This window comes from Phyllobates terribilis, unplaced genomic scaffold (genome assembly GCF_046119375.1).
Source record: "Phyllobates terribilis strain yellow unplaced genomic scaffold, ASM4611937v1 Scaffold_3__8_contigs__length_932513732, whole genome shotgun sequence".
In the NCBI taxonomy this organism is placed as follows: domain Eukaryota; kingdom Metazoa; phylum Chordata; class Amphibia; order Anura; family Dendrobatidae; genus Phyllobates; species Phyllobates terribilis.
The window spans coordinates 486,770,915-486,796,821 of record NW_027362763.1 but is presented as its reverse complement, the minus strand read 5'-3'; the positions used below and the strand labels follow the sequence as shown (position 1 = coordinate 486,796,821).

Sequence of the window (25,907 nt, the reverse complement as noted above, 5' to 3'; positions counted from 1 at the left end):
CCAGAGAAATAGATCTGTGTTTTTCCTCTTCCACAGTTCAAAACTGGGTGTTATCAACCTGCTTGCCTTTTTTCCATAAAAAAAAACAGTTTGAGTGTGTCGCTGACTCTTCAGACACAAATATATCTATTTTAACAAGTCTGGTATACACCAGGAAATTATAACTGTGGTTTTGCAGTTACATGGTTCAAATCTCTGTATTATCCACTTTTTTGTCTTTTTTCCATAAAAAAAAACATTTTCAGTGTCTCGCTGACTGTTCAGACATCAATATATCTGTTTAAAAGATTCTGGTGTAGGCCAGAGAAATAGATCTGTGTTTTTCCTCTTCCACAGTTCAAAACTGGGTGTTATCAACCTGCTTGCCTTTTTTCCATAAAAAAAACCAGTTTGAGTGTGTCGCTGACTCTTCAGACACAAATATATCTATTTTAACAAGTCTGGTATACACCAGGAAATTATAACTGTGGTTTTGCAGTTCTGACGCGCCCCTGGGCCTTCTGTGTCGTGCGGCATCGCGCGCACGGGGGCTTACCCGGAGCCGGATCAGATGGGGGTAGTAGTCCTTGTGGCCGTGACCCGGTCCGTGCCCAGGGAGTCATACTAAGTGGCAGTCTATGGCAGTAGATGTTAACTTGATCGACTACGCCACCCGTTGAGTGCGGCTTTGAAGCCGCCGCTGCAGAACAGTCCACTGAGGCCAGGTGTATAAGAATGTGCAGCGTGGTGGTATAACCCCCAACGGGAGGGGTATGGCCTCAGGGCAGCAGATGAAGATGATAGGGGTTGTGACGGTGCAGTAAGAAGAGTCAGAGTCAGGAGATGCAGTTTCAGGGGTTTTACTCACAAGTGTTCTCTCAGTCACTCTGGCCTTGAGTGACCACCCGAGCCGTGCTGCGTCCACCAGGTCCTGGACTCAGCTAACCCCCAGGCAGTTCTGGAGCGTGGTCCTGAGCTCCCTTTCTCTCTCTCTGTCTCTGGCCATTCCCACCAGGGATCCACCTTTGGCCGGCTTCCTCGGGTCTCTTGGTGGTCAAACCTCCTCTGGGTTCCCTGACCCTATGCTTGGTGTGCCTTTCTGGTGGATTTGGTGAGGGTCGTGGCAAATCTTGACCACGACCTCCGGTTTCTGGCTGAGGATAAGTGGCCTCCACCAGTTCGGGTTCCGGTACCCGTGTCCGCCAACCCTTCACCCTTTCTGGTCTGTTTCTGGGTTCTTGGGGTTCCCTCTGTCTTTCTCTCTGGGTCCTTCTTACTCCTTTCTCTGCAGGCCTTGCTCTGGAGCTGGGCCCAGCCGGAGCCACAGCTCCCTGTCAGCCCTCCTGGCTGAGCTCCCCTGCTAAAAAGACCCTGTCCTAAGATGGTGCCCACCTTATATACTCCCTCTATGTGTGAGCCCAGGTGACTAGCACCCAATGAGCTCCTAGCTTTACCCAGAGTACTCCCCCTATCTGCCCCTACACTACTGGGATGTTCCACCCCCCTCCCACTCCAGCCAGGGACAGACGCTGTCGTACCTGCACATATACTTGGTGGGAGTACCGTAGTTCTGTCCCCCGGAAATGGGATGTATGTAGTGCATGCAGCCTACTGAGCTCAGTCCCACACTCCATCCTTACCCGGGAGTGGAATACCACACCTCTGGGTCGAGGTGCAATACCCCTGTAGCAGCCGAATCCTCAGGGTGCTACAGTTCCATGGTTCAAATCTCTGTATTATCCACTTTTTTGTCTTTTTCCATAAAAAAAAAAATATTTTCAGTGTCTTGCTGACTGTTCAGACACCAATATATCTGTTTAAAAATTCTGGTGTAGGCCAGATATCTAGAACTGTGTTTTTCCTCTTCCACGGTTCAAATCTGGGTGTTATCAACCTGCTAGCCTTTTTTCCATAAAAAAAACTGTTTGAGTGTGTCGCTGACTGTTCAGACACAAATATATCTATTTTAACAAGTCTGGTATACACCAGGAAATTATAACTGTAGTTTTGCAGTTCCACGGCTCAAATCTCTGCATTATCCACTTTTTTGTCCTTTTTTCCATAAAAAAAAACATTTTCAGTGTCTCGCTGACTGTTCAGACATCAATATATCTGTTTAAAAGATTCTGGTGTAGGCCAGAGAAATAGAACTGTGTTTTTCCTCTTCCACAGTTCAAATCTGGGTGTTATCAACCTGCTTGCCTTTTTTCCATAAAAAAAAAACAGTTTGAGTGTGTCGCTGACTGTTCAGACACAAATATATCTATTTTACCAAGTCTGGTATACACCAGGAAATTATAACTGTGGTTTTGCAGTTCCATGGTTCAAATCTCTGTATTATCCACTTTTTTGTCTTTTTTCCATAAAAAAAAACATTTTCAGTGTCTTGCTGACTGTTCAGACACCAATATATCTGTTTAAAAGATTCTGGTGTAGGCCAGATAACTAGAACTGTGTTTTTCCTCTTCCACAGTTCAAATCTGGGTGTTATCAACCTGCTTGCCTTTTTTCCATAAAAAAAAACAGTTTGAGTGTGTCGCTGACTGTTCAGACACAAATATATCTATTTTAACAAGTCTGGTATACACCAGGAAATTATAACTGGTTTTGCAGTTACATGGTTCAAATCTCTGTATTATCCACTTTTTTGTCTTTTTTCCATAAAAAAACATTTTCAGCGTCTCGCTGACTGTTCAGACACCAATATATCTGTTTAAAAGATTCTGGTGTAGGCCAGAGAAATAGAACTGTGTTTTTCCTCTTCCACGGTTCAAATCTGGGTGTTATCAACCTGCTTGCCTTTTTTCCATAAAAAAAACAGTTTGAGTGTGTCGCTGACTGTTCAGACACAAATATATCTATTTTAACAAGTCTGGTATACGCCAGGAAATTATAACTGTGGTTTTGTAGTTCCATGGTTCAAATCTCTGTATTATCCACTTTTTTGTCTTTTTTCCATAAAAAAAAAACATTTTCAGTGTCTTGCTGACTGTTCAGACACCAATATATCTGTTTAAAAGATTCTGGTGTAGGCCAGATAACTAGAACTGTGTTTTTCCTCTTCCACGGTTCAAATCTGGGTGTTATCAACCTGCTTGCCTTTTTTCCATAAAAAAAACAGTTTGAGTGTGTCGCTAACTGTTCAGACACAAATATATCTATTTTAGCAAGTCTGGTATACACCAGGAAATTATAACTGTGGTTTTGCAGTTACATGGTTCAAATCTCTGCATTATCCACTTTTTTGTCTTTTTTTCCATAAAAAAAAACATTTTCAGTGTCTCGCTGACTGTTCAGACACCAATATATCTGTTTAAAAGATTCTGGTGTAGGCCAGAGAAATAGAACTGTGTTTTTCCTCTTCCACAGTTCAAATCTGGGTGTTATCAACCTGCTTGCTTTTTTTTCCATAAAAAAAACAGTTTGAGTGTGTCGCTGACTGTTCAGACACAAATATATCTATTTTAACAAGTCTGGTATACACCAGGAAATTATAACTGTGGTTTTGTAGTTCCATGGTTCAAATCTCTGTATTATCCACTTTTTTGTCTTTTTTCCATAAAAAAAAAAACATTTTCAGTGTCTTGCTGACTGTTCAGACACCAATATATCTGTTTAAAAGATTCTGGTGTAGGCCAGATAACTAGAACTGTGTTTTTCCTCTTCCACGGTTCAAATCTGGGTGTTATCAACCTGCTTGCCTTTTTTCCATAAAAAAAACAGTTTGAGTGTGTCGCTAACTGTTCAGACACAAATATATCTATTTTAGCAAGTCTGGTATACACCAGGAAATTATAACTGTGGTTTTGCAGTTACATGGTTCAAATCTCTGCATTATCCACTTTTTTGTCTTTTTTTTCCATAAAAAAAAACATTTTCAGTGTCTCGCTGACTGTTCAGACACCAATATACCTGTTTAAAAGATTCTGGTGTAGGCCAGAGAAATAGAACTGTGTTTTTCCTCTTCCACAGTTCAAATCTGGGTGTTATCAACCTGCTTGCTTTTTTTCCATAAAAAAAACAGTTTGAGTGTGTCGCTGACTGTTCAGACACAAATATATCTATTTTAGCAAGTCTGGTATACACCAGGAAATTATAACTGTGGTTTTGCAGTTCCATGGTTCAAATCTCTGTATTATCCACTTTTTTGTCTTTTTTCCATAAAAAAAAAAAACATTTTCAGTGTCTTGCTGACTGTTCAGACACCAATATATCTGTTTAAAAGATTCTGGTGTAGGCCAGATAACTAGAACTGTGTTTTTCCTCTTCCACAGTTCAAATCTGGGTGTTATCAACCTGCTAGCCTTTTTTCCATAAAAAAAACAGTTTGAGTGTGTCGCTGACTGTTCAGACACAAATATATCTATTTTAACAAGTCTGGTATACATCAGGAAATTATAACTGTAGTTTTGCAGTTCCACGGCTCAAATCTCTGCATTATCCACTTTTTTGTCTTTTTTTCCATAAAAAAAACATTTTCAGTGTCTCGCTGACTGTTCAGACACCAATATATCTGTTTAAAAGATTCTGGTGTAGGCCAGAGAAATAGAACTGTGTTTTTCCTCTTCCACAGTTCAAATCTGGGTGTTATCAACCTGCTTGCCTTTTTTCCATAAAAAAAACAGTTTGAGTGTGTCGCTGACTGTTCAGACACAAATATATCTATTTTAACAAGTCTGGTATACACCAGGAAATTATAACTGTGGTTTTGCAGTTCCATGGTTCAAATCTCTGTATTATCCACTTTTTTGTCTTTTTCCATAAAAAAAAACATTTTCAGTGTCTCGCTGACTGTTCAGACACCAATATATCTGTTTAAAAGATTCTTGTGTAAGCCAGTGAAATAGAACTGTGGTTTTCCTCTTCCATGATTCTAATCTCCTCTTTATTACCCTTTTGCCATTGATAGTGCGAGTGTGAGCTATTTTACTTCATTTACAATTGGCAAGGTGCGTGGCAAGGGACCTGGAACTGGACGTTCTGGTGATGGTGCGTGCAGAGGACGGGACCGTGGCCAAGGTGAAAATATGCCACAACCAACAGCCACATCTTCTCGCTCCCAGTTCATGACCGAATTACTAGGGAAGCACACAACAAGACCACTATTGCGAACTGATCAGTGTGAACAGGTTATTAATTGGATAGCAGATAATACTTCCAGTTACCTGGGCACCACCACCCCGGTCTGTCTTCCACACGGTCAAGTGTTAGTAGCCGTGAGTCTCGACCGCATACTCCTCACTAGTGTTGAGCCACCCCCGTAGTGTTCGAGTTCGGTTTGGTTCGTCGAACACCCGTATGTTCGCCAAACTGTTCGTCGAACTGTTCGTCGAACACCTTCGAACACCGTTAAAACCAATGGCAGGCAAACAAAAACACATAGAAACACATAGAAAACACATAGAAAACACTTCAAAGGTGTCCAAAAGCTGACAAACTGCTCAGAAGACACAACTAACACATGGAAAAGTGACAAGTACATATAGTCATGCAAAAAGAAAAGAGTTGGAGGAGTAAAAGGAGGGGGAGACACAGATATAGGCATGTCATGCCCTTCTAAAATCAAGAAAGGCTGAGGTAAAAATCTAAAATCAGCCTACCAACACCCAGACGTCGTGACAAGAAAATTATAAAAAGAAATATCTTTAGAATGGCGGTTCCATTCAGAACCCCACTGTGAGTTGTGCCAAAAACGGAACCCAATACATTCGGACTAATCCACCATTTGTCATATCCAAGGGGGAGGTCAGTAAACGACAACATCGATGCAGAACCAAGTACAGTAGTATATACTGTACTTCCTTTGACAAGGCAATCAGGCGGATCAAGAAGTTGGGAAGGGTCACCCTAATGGCCAAAACAGACATTGATGCGGCGTTCCGGTTACTTACTACCTGTGCCTCCGAATAGTGTCCACCTATTGGGCTGCTTCTGGGAAGGAGCATACTATATAGATCGCTGTTTGCCCATGGGGTGGTCCAGATCCTGCTCACTATTTGAGGCGTTTAGTTGCTTCCTCGAATTGGTTGTAATGGACGTTTCTAAGGGGGCACATATTATCCCTTACCTCGACAACTTCTTATGCCTGGGCCCAAAAGATTCGCCACAGTGTGAATACACGCGGTAGTCCACCTGTGAGAAGGAGAGAGCTGGAGGGAGAGCGGACACCACAGAGCCGAGGGGTTAGATGGAGAGCGAAAGAAGGAAAGAGGGCGAGGGAGGTAAGGGAGTACAGTGGAAGGCCGACCTGAGCTCCCCCACGTTCCTGCTGGGCGGGGAACAGCCCTGGGAGTGAGAAGCCAACACGGCCAGTCCGTTCCTGCCCGTGCGACCTCCGTGTCGCCGGGTTTGTGCCAGAGCCGCGGTGGACCCTGACGGCCAGCCCCCCTCTCCCAATACTGGTGCCTGTCCGCTGGTGGGTCGAGCCCCCCTGTGGTGGGGGGGAGTAACATCTGCAGAAGAAAGACCATCTTCCAGCCAAACTAAGATGTCTACTTCTTTTCATGGACAATGTGATACGATCCCTTTCTTATGGACACGCCCATCGCTACAAATTCCAGATGAGGCACAAAAACAGCAGGTGCTTCAACGGATATCAAGTGCTCCTTCAAGTGGGCTCTCCTCCACCTCAACTTCAACATCACAAATACTCCAGTCCTCACAGGTGTCACCCCAATCGCACTTGCTTCCTCACAGCTCCCAAGTCTCCAGCTGCCCGTCTGAGTATGGGGTAGCACAGATGGTTGAGTCTGCACAGCTGTTTACTCATACTATAGCCTGGGAAATGGAGGTCTGCTCCAGAGCTTCTGTTAATCCAGACGAGGAAATGATCTGCACTGATGCCCAGAATCTTTATGAGTCGTATATTTTTGTTAGCCAGGCACGCGCCCCATATTTCTATTGCAACCACTATTGGGAAGAAAAATTATTTTCCAGGCTAGATGCAGCTAAAAATTATTATTAATTTCAAAGCTGGTGGAGCTTGGTATAGATGGCCTAATACAATGAGTACCACACATTGCTAATATGCCCAAAATTATTTTACAGGCAAGATGCCGCTAAAAATTATTAGTAATTTGAAAGCTGGTGGAGCTTAGTATAGATGGCCTAGTAGAATGAGTACCTGAGTACCACACACTGCTACAGGCCCAAAATTATTTTCCAGGCAAGATGCAGCTAAAAAATATTAGTAATTTGAAAGCTGGTGGAGCTTAGCATAGATGGCCTAATAGAATGAGTACCACACACTGCTACTATGCCCAAAATTATTTTCCAGCCAAGATGCAGCTAAAAATTATTATTAATTTCAAGGCTGGTGGAGCTGGGTATAGATGGCCTAATAGAATCAGTACCACACACTGCTACTATGCCCAAAACTATTTTACAGGCAAGATGCAGCTAAAAATTGTTAGTAATTTGAAAGCTGGTGGAGCTTAGTATAGATGGCCTAATAGAATGGGTACCACACACTGCTAATATGCCCAAAATTATTTTACAGGCAAGATGCAGCTAAAAATTATTAGTAATTTGAAAGCTGGTGGAGCTTAGTATAGATGGCCTAATACAATGAGTACCACACACTGCTAATATGCCCAAAATTATTTTACAGGCAAGATGCAGCTAGAAATTATTAGTAATTTGAAAGCTGGTGGAGCTTAGTATAGATGGCCTAATAGAATGAGTACTACACACTGCTAATATGCCCAAAATTATTTTACAGGCAAGATGCAGCTAGAAATTATTAGTAATTTGAAAGCTGGTGGAGCTTAGTATAGATGGCCTAATAGAATGAGTACCACACACTGCTAATATGCCCAAAATTATTTTACAGGCCAGATGCAGCTAAAAATTATTAGTAATTTGAAAGCTGGTGGAGCTTAGTATAGATGGCCTAATACAATGAGTACCACACACTGCTAATATGCCCAAAATTATTTTACAGGCAAGATGCAGCTAGAAATTATTAGTAATTTGAAAGCTGGTGGAGCTTAGTATAGATGGCCTAATAGAATGAGTACCACACACTGCTAATATGCCCAAAATTATTTTACAGGCAAGATGCAGCTAAAAATTATTAGTAATTTGAAAGCTGGTGGAGCCTAGATAGATGACCTAATAGAATGAGTACCACACTGCTAATATGCCCAAAATTATTTTACAGGCAAGATGCAGCTAGAATTTATTTGTAATTTGAAAGCTGGTGGAGCTTAGTATAGATGGCCTAATAGAATGAGTACCACACACTGCTAATATGCCCAAAATTATTTTACAGGCAAGATGCAGCTAAAAATTATTAGTAATTTGAAATCTGGTGGAGCTTAGTATAGATGGCCTAATACAATGAGTACCACACACTGCTAATATGCCCAAAATTATTTTACAGGCAAGATGCAGCTAAAAATTATTAGTAATTTGAAAGCTGGTGGAGCTTAGTATAGATGGCCTAATAGAATGAGTACCACACACTGCTACAGGCCCAAAATTATTTTCCAGGCAAGATGCAGCTAAAAATTATTAGTAATTTGAAAGCTGGTGGAGCTTAGTATAGATGGCCTAATAGAATGAGTACCACACACTGCTAATATGCCCAAAATTATTTTACAGGCAAGATGCAGCTAAAAATTATTAGTAATTTGAAAGCTGGTGGAGCTTAGTATAGATGGCCTAATAGAATGAGTACCACACACTGCTAATATGCCCAAAAGGTTTTACTTGGCTAGGTGCAGTAAAAAAATTGTATTACATACACAGGTGGTGTAGCTTGCAGCACAGATAGGCTACTCCACTGACTAACACACACTGCAAGAGGCCCAAAAGGATTTGCTTAGCTAGATTTAGCCAAATGCTGTGAAAAACACTTGCACAGCACTAAAACAGACCTGCCTGGCAAAAAGTAATAGGAACTGATGTAACCTAGCCCTCAAAAGGGCTGCAATTAGAACTAGTCCCTACTCCCAAGCTATCTGTCTATTTCAGATAAAATTCGCTTGCAATTCACACAGTTATACTGTATAGCGTGCACAGAGCAGCAGCGGTGTCGTCTAACACTCAGCTGAAGCAGTGAGAAAATGGTGGCGACGGGGAAAATGGCTGGGTCTTATAGGGCAAGGACATGTGACATACACAGCCAATGACACATGCCCTTGCTTGTGTGAAAAAAAGCACTTCGCTCCGTGTGTGCGCTGCTGATAGGTTGACAGACTGCACCTCCCCACTGTAAATGCGGGAAAGAGAAAAAAAAATGGAGATCTTCATTATTCCCAATAATGGGAATAATGTTTTAATATGCTGTACTGCATGGCTCTTGTAAGGGGCATTGCAAGTTCCTCCGTCCTAATTTTTGGCAGTTTTTGCTTGGAAGGCATAGGCAAAGACTATGGGAGACCCACTCCCCAATAATGGAAATAATGTTTTTAATATGCTGTACTGCATGGCTCTTGTACGGGGCATTGCAAGTTCCTCCGTCCTAATTTTTGGCAGCTTTTGCTTGGAAGGCATAGGCAAAGACTATGGGAGACCCACTCCCCAATAATGGAAATAATGTTTTTAATATGCTGTACTGCATGGCTCTTGTAAGGGGCATTAAAATCGTCTCTTTCACGGGGCATTGATATTGTCATTTTATTCCACTGCGACCTCCACCACTCTTCCAAGGGGCATTAAAACCGTTTTGTTAAGCTACTTTGACCTCCACGTCTCTTCCACGGGGCATTGATATTGTCTTATTATTCCCCTGCAACCTCCACCACTCTTCCAAGGGGCATTGATATTGTCATTTTATTCCACTGCGACCTCCACCACTCTTCCAAAGGGCATTAAAACCATCTTGTTAAACTACTGTGACCTCCACGTCTGTTCCACGGGGCATTGATATTGTGTTTTTATTCAATTGTGACCTCCACCACTCTTTCAAGGGGCATTGATATTGTCTTTTTATTCCACTACGACCTCCACCACTCTTTCAAGGGGCATTAAAACCATCTTGTTAAGCTACTGTGACCTCCATCACTCTTCCACGGGGCATTGATATTGTCTTTTTATTCCACTGCGACCTCCACCACTCTTCCAAGGGGCATTAAAACCGTCTTGTTAAGCTACTGTGACCTCCACGTTTCTTCCACGGGGCATTGATATTGTCTTTTTATTCCACTGCGACCTCCACCACTCTTCCAAGTGGCATTGATATTGTCTTTTTATTCCACTGCGACCTCCACCACTCTTCCAAGGGGCATTAAAACCATCTTGTTAAGCTACTGTGACCTCCACTTCTCTTCCACTGGGCATTGATATTGTCTTTTTATTCCACTGCGACCTCCACCACTCTTCCAAGGTGCATTGATATTGTCTTTTTATTCCACTGCGACCTCGACCACTCTTCCAAGGGGCATTAAAACCGTCTTGTTAAGCTACTGTGACCTCCACCACTCTTCCACGGGGCATTGATATTGTCATTATATTCCACTGCGACCTCCACCACTCTTCCAAGGGGCATTGATATTGTCTTTTTATTCCACTGCGACCTCCACCACTCTTCCAAGGGGCATTGATATTGTATTTTTATTCCACTGCGACCTCCACCACTCTTCCAAGGGGCATTGATATTGTCTTTTTTGTTCCACTGCGACCTCCACGTCTCTTCCAAGGGGCATTAAAACCGTCTTGTTAAACCACTCTGAACTCCACGTCTCTTCCAAGGGGCGTTAAAATCATCTTGTGGCCACCCGGCTGCCGGGCGGCTGGGGACTGAGTATGGACACCAGGCCACCGACGCAGCCATGACATGGTGGCTGGCGTCTACCTCCACAAGCCTAAAAGGCCTCATTTCAAGTGCAAGCAAGCTAGCAGTATGGTATTGCAGCCTGGGGGTGGGTGGGTGGCAGGCTGCACACTTAAGCTTGCATTCCAAGAAAGCAAAGCAGATGCTAACTTCTATCATCATCATCATGCTCCTCACCTTGGCACTCTCAACTTCCCTGATGGAGAAGCCAGGGCCCACCGGAGGAGTCTGGTTGTCTGGTGGGCTTGGCCAATGCTGCCCTAAAGCAGGCCAGGCTAAGAAAAGTATGGGTAAGGTTACCGGGACAAATAGGGGCGTCTGGGGACCGAGTATGGACACCCGGCCGCCCCCTGGCGGCTGGGGACCAAGCGCGGACACGCGGCCGCCGGGCGGCTGGGGACTGAGTATGGATACCAGGCCGCCGACGCAGCCATGACGTGGTGGCCAGATTCCGCCTCCACATGCCTAAAAGGCCCAATTTCAAGTGCAAGCAAGCAGTATGGTATTGCAGCCTGGGGGTGGGTGGGTGGCAAGCTGCATACTTGCGCTTGCATTGCAAGGAATGGGGGAGGTACAATTGAACACTGCCCTGGGACAAGGACTTGCACGGGGATACTTGCAAGTCTGCATCTTCTGATGCGGCAAGGATCACTTCTGATGGCCACACTTTTAGGCAGTGACCTTTGTGTCAGAGATGCTTCCAGGGGTCTTCCCCCTGCTGTTCCCATGTCTTTTCAGCACTATATGCATGTGACACACAGCACATGGCCAGATAAGGTTGTAAAATGTTAAAATGACATTTCCCGGTGAATGCATTTGTCACGGTTGAAAGCAATACAAAAGTGCAAAATCGCATAAAAAATGCTACTTGTGAACATAGCCCAAGGTGTGGAGGAGTATTTTTGTTTTTGGTTATTTATTTTACCTTATACACAAGTCTTTACCCTGGAAAGTATGTTCCTTAACATATTTCACAGGAATGCAGTTTCAGTTTCGTTTTTGAACGTTTTATTGTGAGCCCGTAAAAGTGGCTTAATAACTCTGACCACGTTGTTGACAGCAGTGACCTGGGGGTCAGAAATGCTTCCTGTCCCCATGTCATTTGAGCACTGTCACTATCGTTTTGGGCACTTTTTAGTCTTTCTACAGACTGCCGGGGGTGCCGCCGCAAAAATGTTTGTGTCTCCCTTAGACTAACATTGGGCTCGTTGCTCGGGTCGAGCACCCGAGTATCACGGTGAGCTCGGCCCGAGCTTCGAGCACCCGAGCATTTTAGTGCTCGCTCAACACTAGTGATACACACTGATCATGATGATCTTCATCATACACTGGACCTACTGCATGAATGATAAGCCTGCATGGTAATCTCCCTGGTCTGGTGGCTACCAGGTCTGTTGCCTTGAACGTTCCTGAAGAATGTGCAATGCTGTTACAGTCTTCCTGAATAGCATTACCTCCGGCTTGCACAATAGTCTTAGCCACTCCTCCCCTATGTTGTAATCTAGGGTTTGCTGCATTAACTATAGCATCCACCCGCTGTGTTACCAGATCCCCCAGACCTGCTGTTAGTACCGTTGATGACTTCGAAATCATTCTTTCTGTTCATGGTTTCCACACCTGTGGGTATTCTTCATCTGAAAGGGTGGCACTGGAATCCCCCCGATCCGGAGAGAATTCTGATATTGGTGTACGAAATGTCACACGAGCCAGTTTACCTTCTGGATCGATTATTGGTGTGGATGCTGATGGTGGTGGTGGTGCTGCTGCCTCTTCATCCCACGGCTCTTCTGGTTCAATAGTATTTCTCCTTCGGTTAAGGGCCTGCCGGAACTCTGGACTATTAAATAGAGCTTCGGCACTAGGCAAATGAGGATAGAGGGGTACATAGTCTTTTGGGACATAGTACGCACCATCCGGAGAGACAACTGAACACACTGGTATAGGAGTAAATGTTGCGATTGATGTTCCGGGTGTAGTGTGTATTGTGGGCTGTATTCCGGGTGCGCCAAGATGGCCGCCACCGGAAGGAAGCACACTACAGGAAGGGTGTGTGCCACTGGGAGGGAGCACACCCACTGACATCTGGTCAGAGGCCGGAGGTGATGCAATGGGTATAGTAACATGGCCGCTGCAGGAAAGGTTGGAACTTTGGGCGGACATAGGTATAACGGATGAAGATGGGGCACTAGGAGTGGCTTGGGTAGTAGCGAGGGGTGGGCCTCCTGGACTGGGCGCGTGACATGCAACACAATAATCTGCTGACAATGGATTCTGCTGGCCACAATTAAAACACACCCAACAATTCATTGCGCCGCCATTATAGGGCGGTGGCGGAGGCATCTCTCTAACATAGAAATAACCAGTTATGTTCCCTTTGTTATCCCTAGCCTCAATTTTCACAAACCCTTCTTTCGATAAACTCAGCGCAACCTTTTTCCATATGTATGCACTTTGCAACAACCCATTATCTTCCAGTTTTCCCCTGTTTTCACAAATTGCTGCATTCAACATCTCGTACTGTAATCTATCCCCCGAGTACAACCCACACAATGACATTACTTTTTTTGTTTTCTCTACATATTTCCTTCCTTCTCTTCTAGAAACTATATCTTTGGGGTCCTGTCGCTCCTGATCGAGTGACCCCTGCGACACAAACTATGCCTTTAGTTTTTCCATAATTTTGTCTCCAGTCGTTCCATCCCCTTAGACTTATGATCAGACCAGGCAGCTGATACACAAGTAGAATTGTAACAGGTCCCTACACTCCCTACCAAGCACTGAATTGATTCTTTTATGACTTAATGAAGCACTGAACACCCCGCCACCCGCGTCCTAGTGACTTTTTAATATACGGCTTAACAATCCAGTTGGCTCCCTGCGTATCCCACGTCTTAATAGAGGATTGGTTAACCCCGCGAGCCCGCGCCCTAATAATGTCTTAATACACGATTTATCAGCAACGTCCCTCCCCGCGTGCCCGCGTTATAAACAAAGAAATTTTCCTAAATTCTCAAGTGTATACTTGTACGCCCCTGCGTACAAAGATTGTTCTAATGGGACGGAACACCTCAGAAACCACAGAGCAGCAGTTAGCCAGGAGCGACTACACACCAGAGTTCTTGGACTCACACAGCGGGGACCCACCCAGTCACACTGGGCTGTCCCTAAGGGCCAATCTAGACACCACAAACTCACCAGAGACCGCTCAAAATACGAATAAGCACTACGGATTCATTAAATCTGCAGACTTACTGTATTCAGTGATGAGAGTTGATCAGGCTCTCACTTTGAGCAGTCCCGGCTCGTCCGCAGGTGGTCCGGTGATGGGCACCCCAAGACCTAGAGTCCCCTCGAGTGTGATCCAAGTCAAGGCACCATTTGTGGAGGTTTCACCAATTTAAGATACACTAGGTAACTGCTCTCCTCCAAATTAAAGATGTCCGAGTGCATGCAAAGAAGCTAATTAACCAAATTTGCTAATCTGGTTGAAAACCTTCACTCAGAGACTGAATCACGCAAAATGGCATACTTTATTACGTAGACATGGGGTTATATAGTATTCTACTTCTAGGTGGGATTAGTAAAATTCATTGCTCCTTCTGATAACTTGACACACTGCAATTTGCTCATCCATGTTTCTCTTGGCTTCAGTAACGCCTTAGGAATTCTGATGGGAGGGGTGAAGTCGTCTCTCAGCGCCATCTTTGCCAACTCGACATGAATCTCTCTGTTATCAGTCATGCACATGCGTACGTCATTCCCAGGAAATCATTTAGTTGTTCGTTCATGTCTACAATAAGAACAGAAACTGTTAGTTATATATTCATTAACTATTAGCATAATCCATGTGCATATACACATTTGCATACATACATACACATAGATTATTCCATCATCTCTGTATTAATTCACAATGATTAGGTAATCTATTAAAATAAACTAATTGATTTTCTATAATATATATTTTACCTTGACAGTAGGATGACAGATCTGCTGTAAACTTAATATTAATTTATGTGATTTTTTCTTTTTCTACCTAAAATACAATATTCTGTTTAATGCATATTATACAGGTGGTGGCCCTGACATTAAACCTCATAGATGGACAGATTTACTGGCTTGTCAAGAATGGGTTGCATATTAATATGTACCATGCAAACACACGCAGAGAAGGGTAAGAGAATAAAGTAAAAGCAATGAAAAGAGAAGTCTATATACGTGGTTGATCGGTACCTCCAGTTATGATTTTTTTTTATGTTTTTTTAGAACTTTTGATGTAAAAATCACAGAACATGCATCATGGGGTTATACAGAAATTTCCCAGCATGCTTTAATGTTCCATTGCAATCGACTCTTCTGGATAAATGGGCAGAAATATATTACTGTGCAAGAGGTGAACCAAAGCTCTTGTACACCTATATCCCAACCGGCGGAGTTCACAGGTTTTATATTGGGGCTAAATGCTCTTAAACCATTACCAGGTAAGAGGAGACAAACAATATCAAACTTACTCCAAATATAAATGAGTTTATATTATATAAATGGTTAAATGAATATATATGATGTGATGGTGACCATACACATCATAATAATGGCAGCCAAACCAACCATTTTTGGCAGTATCAGCCAATTATCTAATGTGTGTAGTCCTGACTTTCCCACAATGGATTTCAACATGACCGATCCTTTTGATTTAAAGGAAGAGAAGCCTCTGCCAGATGTGGCTGTAAGCTGCTTTTTTTCCCACTTCTTATCTAAAGGACATGCGTACTCAGCCAAACTGAGAGTGCACGTGCTCTAGGGAGAAATGGCTGTCGGCCGAACAAGTGCTTAGCCAATTGCAGTATAGAAGTATATAGCAACCCTAATATGTTGTATATCATAAATAATTAGAAGCAAGATACATACAAGAGTAACGTAAGAGTATGGGCACATTCACAGGAATGTATTTTTGGTCTATGTGCTGTTTATGGCCACATGTTATACATGGTCTTTGAACCCCGACTGCACACAGACCAATTGTAACCTATGTGTTAGTGCATTTCGGCTTTTTTCCAGTTCACGGACCACACTCGTGCATGTGAATAGTAGATAGGTCCTGCACCTGCAATGTAGACAAAAAATGTAGCTGCAAACAAAGCAGTGAATGTGACTCGTCTGCAAAGTTCAGTGCATGTCTGAACCTAAACTGTCATTTACATTTTTTCTTTTCATAAATAGTGATGAGCGAGCATGCTCGCTACTGCTCGGTGCTCGCCCGAACATCTCACTGCTCGAGATGCTTGGCGCTCGCCGAGTATTTCCGGGGTTGCTCGACGGGAGCTCGGGTCCCCTCCCTGCATGTTTGGCACTCTTTAGAGCGCAAATAAACATGCAGGGATTGCCTGCCACTCACTGTAATGCCATAGCCATGTTGGTTGTGGCATTACAGTGATTGGCTGGCCGCACAACATCATCAGGTCTATATCAGACCTGGTGCCGCTGTGCTTGTCACAGTCACTCCGGAATCAGACAGTGTAAGGAGAGGTGCTGCTGCATCAGGGAGAGATTTGCTTGTGTATTAGGTAGTGTAGGGAGAAAAACCGTACATTACACGTATCCATCTTAACAAACAGTCCTTTTGAGGACTAATCCATCTGCAGAGATATCAGGCAGGCAGTGTATATAGGCAGGCAGGGTATATAGCAGACTGCAGTGCATATAGCACAAGAGGCTCCATTCCAATTCTGCCTTCTGCTGCTGTTAGATATTTCTATACAAAGGCCCAGGTCTCAGGGGCCAGGAATACTTTTCTTTGGTTCTTAATCCTTATTATTTGCTTAAAAAGCAATCCAGAGAACACAGTTTTTCTGCGCCATTTGCGTGTTGGCACTGCAGAATACAGCCAGGTCCTTTCCATATTACAGCGCTAGAAATCCAGCTATTTAAAACTGTGTTTTCTCCGTCAAACGGATCATATATACGTTGTCAGAAAATACTGTCATTTCTGGCCTCCATTAAAAATTTCCTTTAGTGTGTCAGTGAAGCAATTCACACTAGTTTGCTGTTCAAACTACTTACCTACAGGCCAGGTATTAAAAACTCTGTTTTCTCCGTCACACGGATCACATATACATTGTCAGAAAATACTGCCATTTCTGGCCTCCATTATAAATTTCCTTTAGTGTGTCAGTGAAGCAATTCACAGCAGTTTGCTGTTCAAACTACTTACTTACAGGCCAGGTATTTAAAAGTCTGTTTTCTCCGTCACACGAATCACATATACGTTGTCAGAAAATACTGCCATTTCTGGCCTCCATTAAAAATTTCCTTTAGTGTGTCAGTGAAGCAATTCACAGCAGTTTGCTGTTCAAACTACTTACCTACAGGCCAGGTATTTAAAACTCTGTTTTGTCCGTCACACGGATCAAATTTATGTTCGCTCCAAACTCAGTCATTTGTAGTGAGTGTGGAAGATACTGTCCTCCATTTAAAATGGGCAAGCCACGTGGCAAGGGACGGGGAACTGGACATGATGGTAATGGTGCATGCAGAGTCCGAGGACAAGGCTGTGGGCAAGCTGAAATTGTGCCACAACAAACACCCACATCTTCTCGCCTGACCTTCCTGTCCCAATTTCTAGGGGACCGCAGCACACCGCTATTGAACCCAGAGCAGTGTCAAAAGGTTTTTGGTTGGATAGCAGATAATGCTTCCAGTCAATTAGCCACCACCACCACCACCACCACCCTGTCTTCCACATGGTCAAGTCTCAGTAACCGTGAGTCTGGACCGCATATTCCTCACCCTGATCCTCCTCCTCCCACCATGCCAAGTACCCAGAGAAAACTGATCCCACACTTGGACACTCTGAAGAGCTGTTCACTTTTCCATTTATAGATTTGGGCCTCTCGCCCGGTCCATTTGAAGCAGGGCAAGAGGAGATTGCGTGTAGCGATGCCCAAATATTTGAGCAGCCATGGTCACACGAAGGCGACGGTGGGAAAGTGTCACAAGAGATGATGAGATACAATTTCCAGAAAGTCAGGAGGAGGACCAGGGTGCGGAAGTGGAAGACGAGGTGGTGGATGCTATAGTAACTCACCCAACCTGGCAGGAGGATATGCAGAGTGAGGACAGCAGCACACAGGGGGAGGGAGGCAGAGCACCCCAACAGGCAGGAAGAAGCAGTGTGGTGGCCGCAGACAGAAGGCAGGCAACCGTTCCCCGTAGCACCAACACGAAGGAAGTTGGCAGTACAACTGTTAGGTCTTCCAGAGTCTGGTTGTTTTTTAAAGACTCTGCCAATAACCCCAAAAAGGCCATTTGCACCAACTGCCAGGCCAGCATCAGAAGGGGTGGCAAAACGACCAGCCTGACCACCACCAGCATGACCAGGCACATGGCAGCAAAGCACCAGACTTTGTGGGCCGAACCCCAGGGTCCAGGAACAGTGTCTGCAGGTGGCACCATTGCTTCTTCCGCTGTTGTGCATGCAAGCCAATCCCCTGTCCATGGTGCATGCGAAGATGCCTCCTGCCCTGCACCTGTTGTTGCACACTCTCAAGTAGCAGCATCAGGAAGCACGTCCATGTCCTTGTCCCAGCGCAGCGTTCAGTTGTCCATACCCCAGTCCTTGGAACGCAAGTGCAAAAATGCAGCCAACACCCCACAGGCCATACTACTAAATTCTCACAGTTCACGACTGCTTGCACTCGAAATGTTGCCTTTTAGGCTCGTGGAGACGGAAGCATTCCGCAACCTGATGGCGGTGGCCGTCCCTCGGTACTCGGTCCTCAGCCACCACTATTTCTCCCAGTGTGCCATCCCCGCATTACACAATCACGTGTCCCAAAACATTAGCCATGCCCTCAGCAATGCAGTTACCGGGAAAATCCACCTAATCACGGACACGTGGACAAGTGCTTGTGGGCAGGGACGGTATATCTCGCTTACGGCACACTGGGTTAACATAGTGGAAGCCGGGACCCAGTCAGACCTTTCGACGGAACACGTCCTCCCGACGCCAAGGATTGTGGGCCTAGGTCAATCAGGGTTGCCCCCATGGTCTACAGCTCCTGCACCTCATCCTCCTCAGCCTCCTCCTCCTCTTCAACCTCCATCTCCGAAATGACCACATCAGTCACAAGCTGAAAGCACTGCAGCACTGCCTCGGACAAGGGGCAACAGGCTGTGCTGAAGCTAAGATGCTTAGGTGATAAAACACACAATGCTGAAGAGTTGTGGACAGCTCTGAAAGAGCAGTCAGATCTGTGGCTCACACCGCTAAACCTACAGCCAGGCATGGTCATGTGTGACAATGGGCGGAACATGGTGACGGAGAAATGACAGCCGGAGTAGATACGGTTTCCCTCTATGCCAGTACTTTCACTGAGCTAAATACAACAAATACAAATGTTGTGGGACCCGTGCTTGTGGAAGGTGGAGACGATACCGGGAGAAATAGTGGCGGCTGGGGAACGAGCATGGACACCCGGCTGCCGGCGGCATGAGGTTGTGAAAAGCTTCCGCCTCCACGAGCCTAAAAGGCCATATTTCAAGTGCAAGCAGCTGCCCAGAAATCTGGCAGTTTAATGTTGCGGCCTGTGGGTGGGTGGCTGGCTGCATACTTGCGCTTGCATTCCAAGTAACAGAAAACTAAGCAGATGGTGGTCTCTATCATCATCACCTCGGCACTATGAACTCTCCTTAAGGAAAAGCCAGGGCCCACCGGAGGAGTCTCCGGTTCTCTGGTGGGACCATCCAACCCTGCCGGGAAGCAGCCGTGGCTAAGAAAAGTGTGGGGGAAGGTTCCCGGACGCTCTATGGCTGCTTTTTAATGTGGATCGGACATGCTTATGCATGTTATTTTTTAAACCACATTGCAGATCAGGCCTTTGTCCAACTATGTATTCATGAAATTAAATGCGCAAAGAAAGATGTTTGTGTGTCAAAGCACCACCGACAAGAGCGAGTTGATGTTGGACGGGCTGCCATTGCTTCTGCAACAAGCTGCATTAGAGGACTTCCTGGGAGAAATGACACCCAGGGTAGATACGGTTTACCTCTATTCCAGTCCTTTCACCGAGCTAAATACAACTCTCATCAAAAAAAGCTGTGGACTGGCTCCGTACCGTCCCTGGCCACATTCACCTGTCCACGTGTTTGTGGCTAGGCGGTCCTTCTTAGTAAGTGCACTGGGGAGGGCACGGGTAGCGTTGTGGGACCCGTGCTTGTGGAAGGCAGAGACGATACCAGGAGAAATAGTGGTGGCTGGGGACCGAGTATGGACACCTCGCTGCCGCTAGCATGAGGTTGTGAAAAGCTTCCGCCTCCACGAGCCTAAAAGGCCATATTTCAAGTGCAAGCAGCTGCCCAGAAATCTGTCAGTTTAGTGTTGCGGCCTGTGGGTGGGTGGCTGGCTGCATACTTGCGCTTGCATTCCAAGTAACAGAAAACTAAGCAGATGGTGACCTCTATCATCATCATCATGGCCTCACCTCAGCACTAGGAACTCTCCTGAAGGAGAAGCCAGGGCCCACCGGAGGAGTCTCTGGTTCTCTGGTGGGACCGTCCAACCCTGCCGAGGAGCAGCCGTGGCTAAGAAAAGTGTGGGGGTAGGTTCCCGGAAACTCTATGGCAGCTTTTTAATGTGGATCGGACATGCTTATGCATGTTATTTTTTAAACCACATTTCAGATCAGGCCATTGTCCAACTCTGTATTCATGAAATAAAATGCTCAAAGAAAGATGTTTGTGTGTCAAAGCACCACCAACAAGTGCTAGTTGATGTTGGACGGGCTGCCATTGCTTCTGCAACAAGCTGCATTAGAGGACTTCCTGGGAGAAATGACACCCAGGGTAGATATGACTCGCCCCCATGGCCGCGTGGGGAACCCGGAACCGGGCCCTTTTGTGGACGCTGGGGGTTGTAGTCACCGTGGCGGTGACCCAGTCCCGTGGCCCAGGGCGGTCAAACCAATGGCAGTATTTCATGGGGTTTTTATGGTTTTATGTCCGACTACGCCACCCGTGGATTGCGGTCAGTGCGGACCGCCGCTGCAAGGCCGACCGCTGGGGCTGATGGTGTATGCAGCTGAGGTAGTGTGACTCCCCACGGGAAGAGTGCAGCCCCAGGGCAGTGTAGTAGATGGTGGGGGTGATGGTGCGGGCATCCCAGCACTAGTAGTGCTGTATGCGGTGAGAAAGCACAGAGACAAGGTGTTGCAGTTCAAGTTCTTTACTCACAGTTCTCATCCAGCTCACTTGTGCACAGATAGGACCGCCCGAGCCGTGCTGCGTCCACCAGGCAGGGGGCTCAATCAACCCCCAGGTAATTCTGGAGTGTGGCACAGGACTCCCTTCTATCCTTTCGTTAGCCGTGCCCCACCAGTGACACTACTTCTGTCCAGCTGCCTCGGGTCTTCTCTTGGGAGGCTGGGTGTCCACTTCCCTGACCCTATGTGGTGTGCCTTTCTAGTAGGTGTAGTGATGGGTCACACCAGTAAATGGTCATGACCGCTGGTCCTTGGCTGAGGATTAGCCGCCTCCACCAACTTGGGATCTGGTACCCTGTTCTGCCAACCCGTCACCCGCAATCTCCTGGGTCCTTAGGGTTCCTTCTGCTTTGTGTCTCTGGGCCTCTCTTGGTGTTCTGTTCCTTCTTACTTTCCTTTCTGTTCCTTTCTGTTTCCGTTCCTCTCCTCTGGCTCTGGCCTCCACTCCAGGCCTGCCTCGTGGAGCTGGGCCCAGACTGAGCCACAGCTCCCTGTCAGCCCTCTCTGGCTGAGCTCCTTCTCTTCTCCAACTCTCTGCACTGACTTCTTCTCTTTCAGTTCTGGCTGGGCCTCACAGGCTAGGCCCGCCTCCGAAGCAGAGCTCCACAGAGGCCCTGCTCTGTCACTTCCTCTCTCAGACTAAACACTGTTCTAAGATGGTGCCCACCTTATATACCTCCCTCTCTGTGTATGAGCCCAGGTGACTTGCAACCAATGGGCTCCTACCTATGCCCAGAATCCCAACCCCTATCTGCTCCTACATCACTGGGTCCCCCCCCCCTCCCCACTCCAGCCAGGGACATGTTCTGTCGTGCCTGCATTACTGTACCAATGGGAGCACCGCTGAGCTGTCCCCCGGAAATGGGGTGTATGTGATGCATGCAGCTAACTGAGTCCCAGTCCACACACCATCCTTACCCGGGAGTGGGATATCACACCTCTGGTGGAGGTGCAATACCCCTGTAGTGACCGAACCCTCGGGGCGCTACAGATACGGTATCCCTCTATGCCAGTCCTTTCACCGAGCTAAATACAACTCTCAGCAAAAAAAGCTGTGGACTGGCTCCGTACTGTCCCTGGCCACATTCACCTGTCCACGTGTTTGTGGTCAGGCGGTCCTTCACAGTAAGTGCACTGGGGAGGGCACGAGTAATGTTGTGGGACCCGTGCTTGTGGAAGGCGGAGACGATACCGGGAGAAATAGTGGCGGCTGGGGACCAAGTATGGACACCCGGCCGCCGCTGGCATGAGGTTATGAAAAGCTTCCGCCTCCACGAGCCTAAAAGGCCACATTTCAAGTGAAAGCAGCTTTAGAGGACTTCCTGTGAGAAATGACAGCTGGGTAGATATGATTTCCCAATTCCTTTCACCAAGCTAAAGAATATGGCTGTAGTGAAATACAACTCAGCAAAAAAGCTGTGGACTGGCTCCGTACCGTCCCTGGCCACATTCACCTGTCCATGTGTTTATGGTTAGGCGGTCCTTCCCAGTAAGTGCACTGGGGAGGGCATGGGTAATGTTGTGGGACCCGTGCTTGTGGAAGGTGGAGACGACACAGGGAGAAACAGTGGCGGCTGGGGACCGAGTATGGACACCCGGCCGCCGCCGGCATGAGGTTATGAAAAGCTTCCGCCTCTACGAGCCTAAAAGGCCACATTTCAAGTGCAAGCAGCTGTCAAAAATTTGGCAGTATAGTATTGCAGCCTGTGAGTGAGTGTATGGCTGAGTGCATACTTGCGCTTGCATTCCAAGGAATGGGGTAGGTACAACTTAACGCTGCACTGGGACAAGGATGTGGACGGTGATTGCTGCAAGTCTGCAATGACAGGTGCATGGCGGGAGGCATCTATTCATGCGCCAAGGATCACTTATGATGGGCACACTTTTAGGCAGTGACCTGGGAGTCAGAAATGCTTCCAGAGGTCTTCCCCATGCTGTTACCATGTCTTTTCAGCACTGTATGCATGTGTCTGATGATGTGTCACACACCACATGGCCAGATAAGGTTGTAAAATGTTAAAATGACATTTACCAGTGAATGCATTTGTCTTTGTTGAAAGCAATGCAAAAGTGCAAAAACGCATAAAAAACGCTACGTGTGAACATAGCGCAAGGTGTGGAGGAGTATTTTTGGTTTTGGTTATTTATTTTGCCTTATATACAAGTCATTACCCTGGAAAGGATGTTCCTTAATATATTTACCAGGAAAATCCATTTTGTTTTTCTATGTTTTATTGTGAGTCCGTAAAAGTGGCGTAATACTCTGACAATGTTGTTGACAGCTGTGACCTGGGAGTCAGAAATGCTTCCAGGGGTCTTCCCCATGCTGTTTCCATGTCATTTGAGCACTGTTCCCATCGATTTGGGCAATTTTTAGGCCCTCTGCAGACCGCCTGGGGAAGCCGCCTGAAAAATGCTCGAGTTTCCCATAGACTTACATTGGACTCGTTGCTTGGGTCGAGCACCCGAGTATTCCAATTTGCTCGACCCGAGCAATGAGTACCCGAGCATTTTAGTGCTCGCTCATCACTATTCATACATCAATCTTACATAAGGAAATAAGAAACTTTGTAATATATCTTATCAGAGAAATCTGCTTCTTTCTCCTCCTGACTGATCATTCTTTCTCAAAATTCTCAATGTATGGTTATTGTCTCTTCAGAGAGGCAGAGGACTAGAACTCTAGCTTGACATGTCATTCTCCGCAAGGAGAAATGTTACCCCTAGATCCCAGTCTGACGCCTCTCACCCAGCCAAACCAGATCTCAAACTTTGCACTGACGAGGGGCAGTACCCTGAAACACAGTGTCTGCAAATTGAGATTTTGGTTTTGGCTTTTATTCTAAGCCATGTGACAAGGCTCGTTAGAGAGTCGATATTGACTTTTAGGATTGCTACTTCCTGTAGGTGGCACTAGAGTTCTAGTCCTCTTCCTCTCTGAAGAGATAATTTGCATATTTTCCAGAGGAGCATTGCAGCTTAAAAGTTTCCTCACATTGGTATATCAGGCTTGACATGTCACTCTCCGCAAGGAGAAACGTTTCCCCTTGGATTCCAGTCAGATGCCTCTCATCCAGCCAAACCAGATCTCACACTTTGCACTGATGAGGGGCCATACCCAGAAACACAGTATCTGCAAATTGAGATTTTGGTTTTGGCTTTTATCCTATGTCATGTGACAAGGCTCGTAAGAGGGTTTATATTGACTTTTAGGATTGCTACTTCCTATAGGTGGCACTAGAGTTCTAGCTTCCTCTCTGAAGAGACAATTTGCATATTTCCCAGAGAAGTGTTGTGCCTTAAAAGTCTCCTCACATTGGCATGTCAGGCTTGACATATCACTCTCCGCAAGGAGAAGCGCTACCCCTTGGATCTCAATTTATGGTTAAAATCTGTCTTCAGTGAATACAGACTTTCCCATTATTGAGCTAGGAGATGGCAGTTGTTGCTCATAATCTTCTTCTTCGTTTCAGAAGACCCTGCACCAGAATGTCTGTGTCTGCCTCTAGATAGTTCTCTCTCCTCCCCCCTCACCATAGAATTTTATATCCACCAATTGTCATCTTGCATCTCAGTAATGTGAAAATCTGTCTTACCTAAATACAGATTTTACACATGAATAGAAATTGAAAAGTCAATCCAGGAGTTGACAAAAGCAGATTTTTCTGATTAGATATATAATATGGTTGTTTATTGTCAAGTGTACTATGAAATAAAAATTATAATGACTTCTATTCTTTAAATTAAACGTAACATATAATATTCCAAGTTGTTTAATTGCCAATTTTCTGACTTTCAGGAAATCTCTCACATGCTCCTGATGTGACACCTGACATCATATTAAGCTCTTCTTTTGAAATAAGAGGAAATTATTCAAATTTTATCATTCAATGGAAGGAGCCATCTAATATTGAATATGGGACATTATTCTATTGTGTGGAGTCCACAGTGCTACAGGAGCTGGTATATTGTTAATTTAACAGTTATTACTTACAAAATAAAGATTTCAAATTGGTATCCCCATCTTATTTTCAAAATAAGTCATAAATATCTCATGGGTATGAGTTCCATGTTTGGGTATCCTTGCGTTTAATATCAAGATAATGGGATCCCCTTTATTAGGAAATGGTAATATTGTTTTCAGTAGTATTAATCTGAAATGCCACCACTTTACATGTGTCATCAGAATATGAACTACTGTTTGAATCAGGTTTTCATGTTAAATGTATTTTTCAAAAATTTTAAATATTCCTGTGGCTTCTCTGTTCTTGATCATAACTGAATTTCAGAAGTTATACATGAAAAAATGAAGCTGAATCTTTAACATCAACTGTAATGCCACAAACAAAATTCCCCATAAACAGTGATTTATCACATTAGTACCAGGGGCAGGCTGTGCCAGGGGGCAGAGGGTCTGAGGACGCACATTCAGCTGAAATGTATTGCAATGTAGAGACCCGCCGGCTCCCTGCACTGCAATACACACTACCGCTGATTTCGGCGTGCCCATAACAGGCTGTCACGTCGAAGTCAGCTATCGGCCTCTGCACCGCCTGCACATTGTGGGAGCGGGGAAAGGTAAGAAGAATTGTTTCTTTTTTTAAATGTGTTGGAGAAGAGTGGCAGAACAGGGGACATTATAACAGAAAGGGGCTTAGGATAGAGGACATTTTTACTGAAAGGGGCCCAGGATGGGGGATGTTATACCAGGAAGGGTCCCAGGATTGGGGATATTATTATGGAAGGGGCCCAGGGTGGGGGACATAATACCATTAAGGGGCTCAGGATGTGGGGCATGATAACACAGCTAAACATGGTCTGCCACAACTCGAAGATCACTGCTTTGTGATTACCCCACAGACTAAAATTTGCCAGCCAGCCCCTTACTACCATAT

The 25,907-nt window shown here is 45.4% G+C and overlaps 1 protein-coding gene across 3 annotated transcripts in view; it reads left to right on the top strand.

Moving 5' to 3' along the window:
* The window catches only part of ROS1 (ROS proto-oncogene 1, receptor tyrosine kinase), a 422,859-nt gene that overhangs the window by 162,205 nt on the left and 234,747 nt on the right, over window positions 1–25,907 (top strand). For all 3 annotated transcript variants that reach the window (XR_012318445.1, XM_073675912.1, XM_073675911.1), the window contains 3 exons: window positions 14,830–14,930; window positions 15,023–15,237; window positions 24,812–24,975. Coding sequence is in view for 2 of the 3 variants with exons in the window: in XM_073675912.1 (XP_073532013.1) it covers window positions 14,830–14,930; window positions 15,023–15,237; window positions 24,812–24,975 (480 nt within the window). In the remaining variant the exon portion in view is untranslated. The remainder of the gene's footprint in view (window positions 1–14,829; window positions 14,931–15,022; window positions 15,238–24,811; window positions 24,976–25,907) is intronic.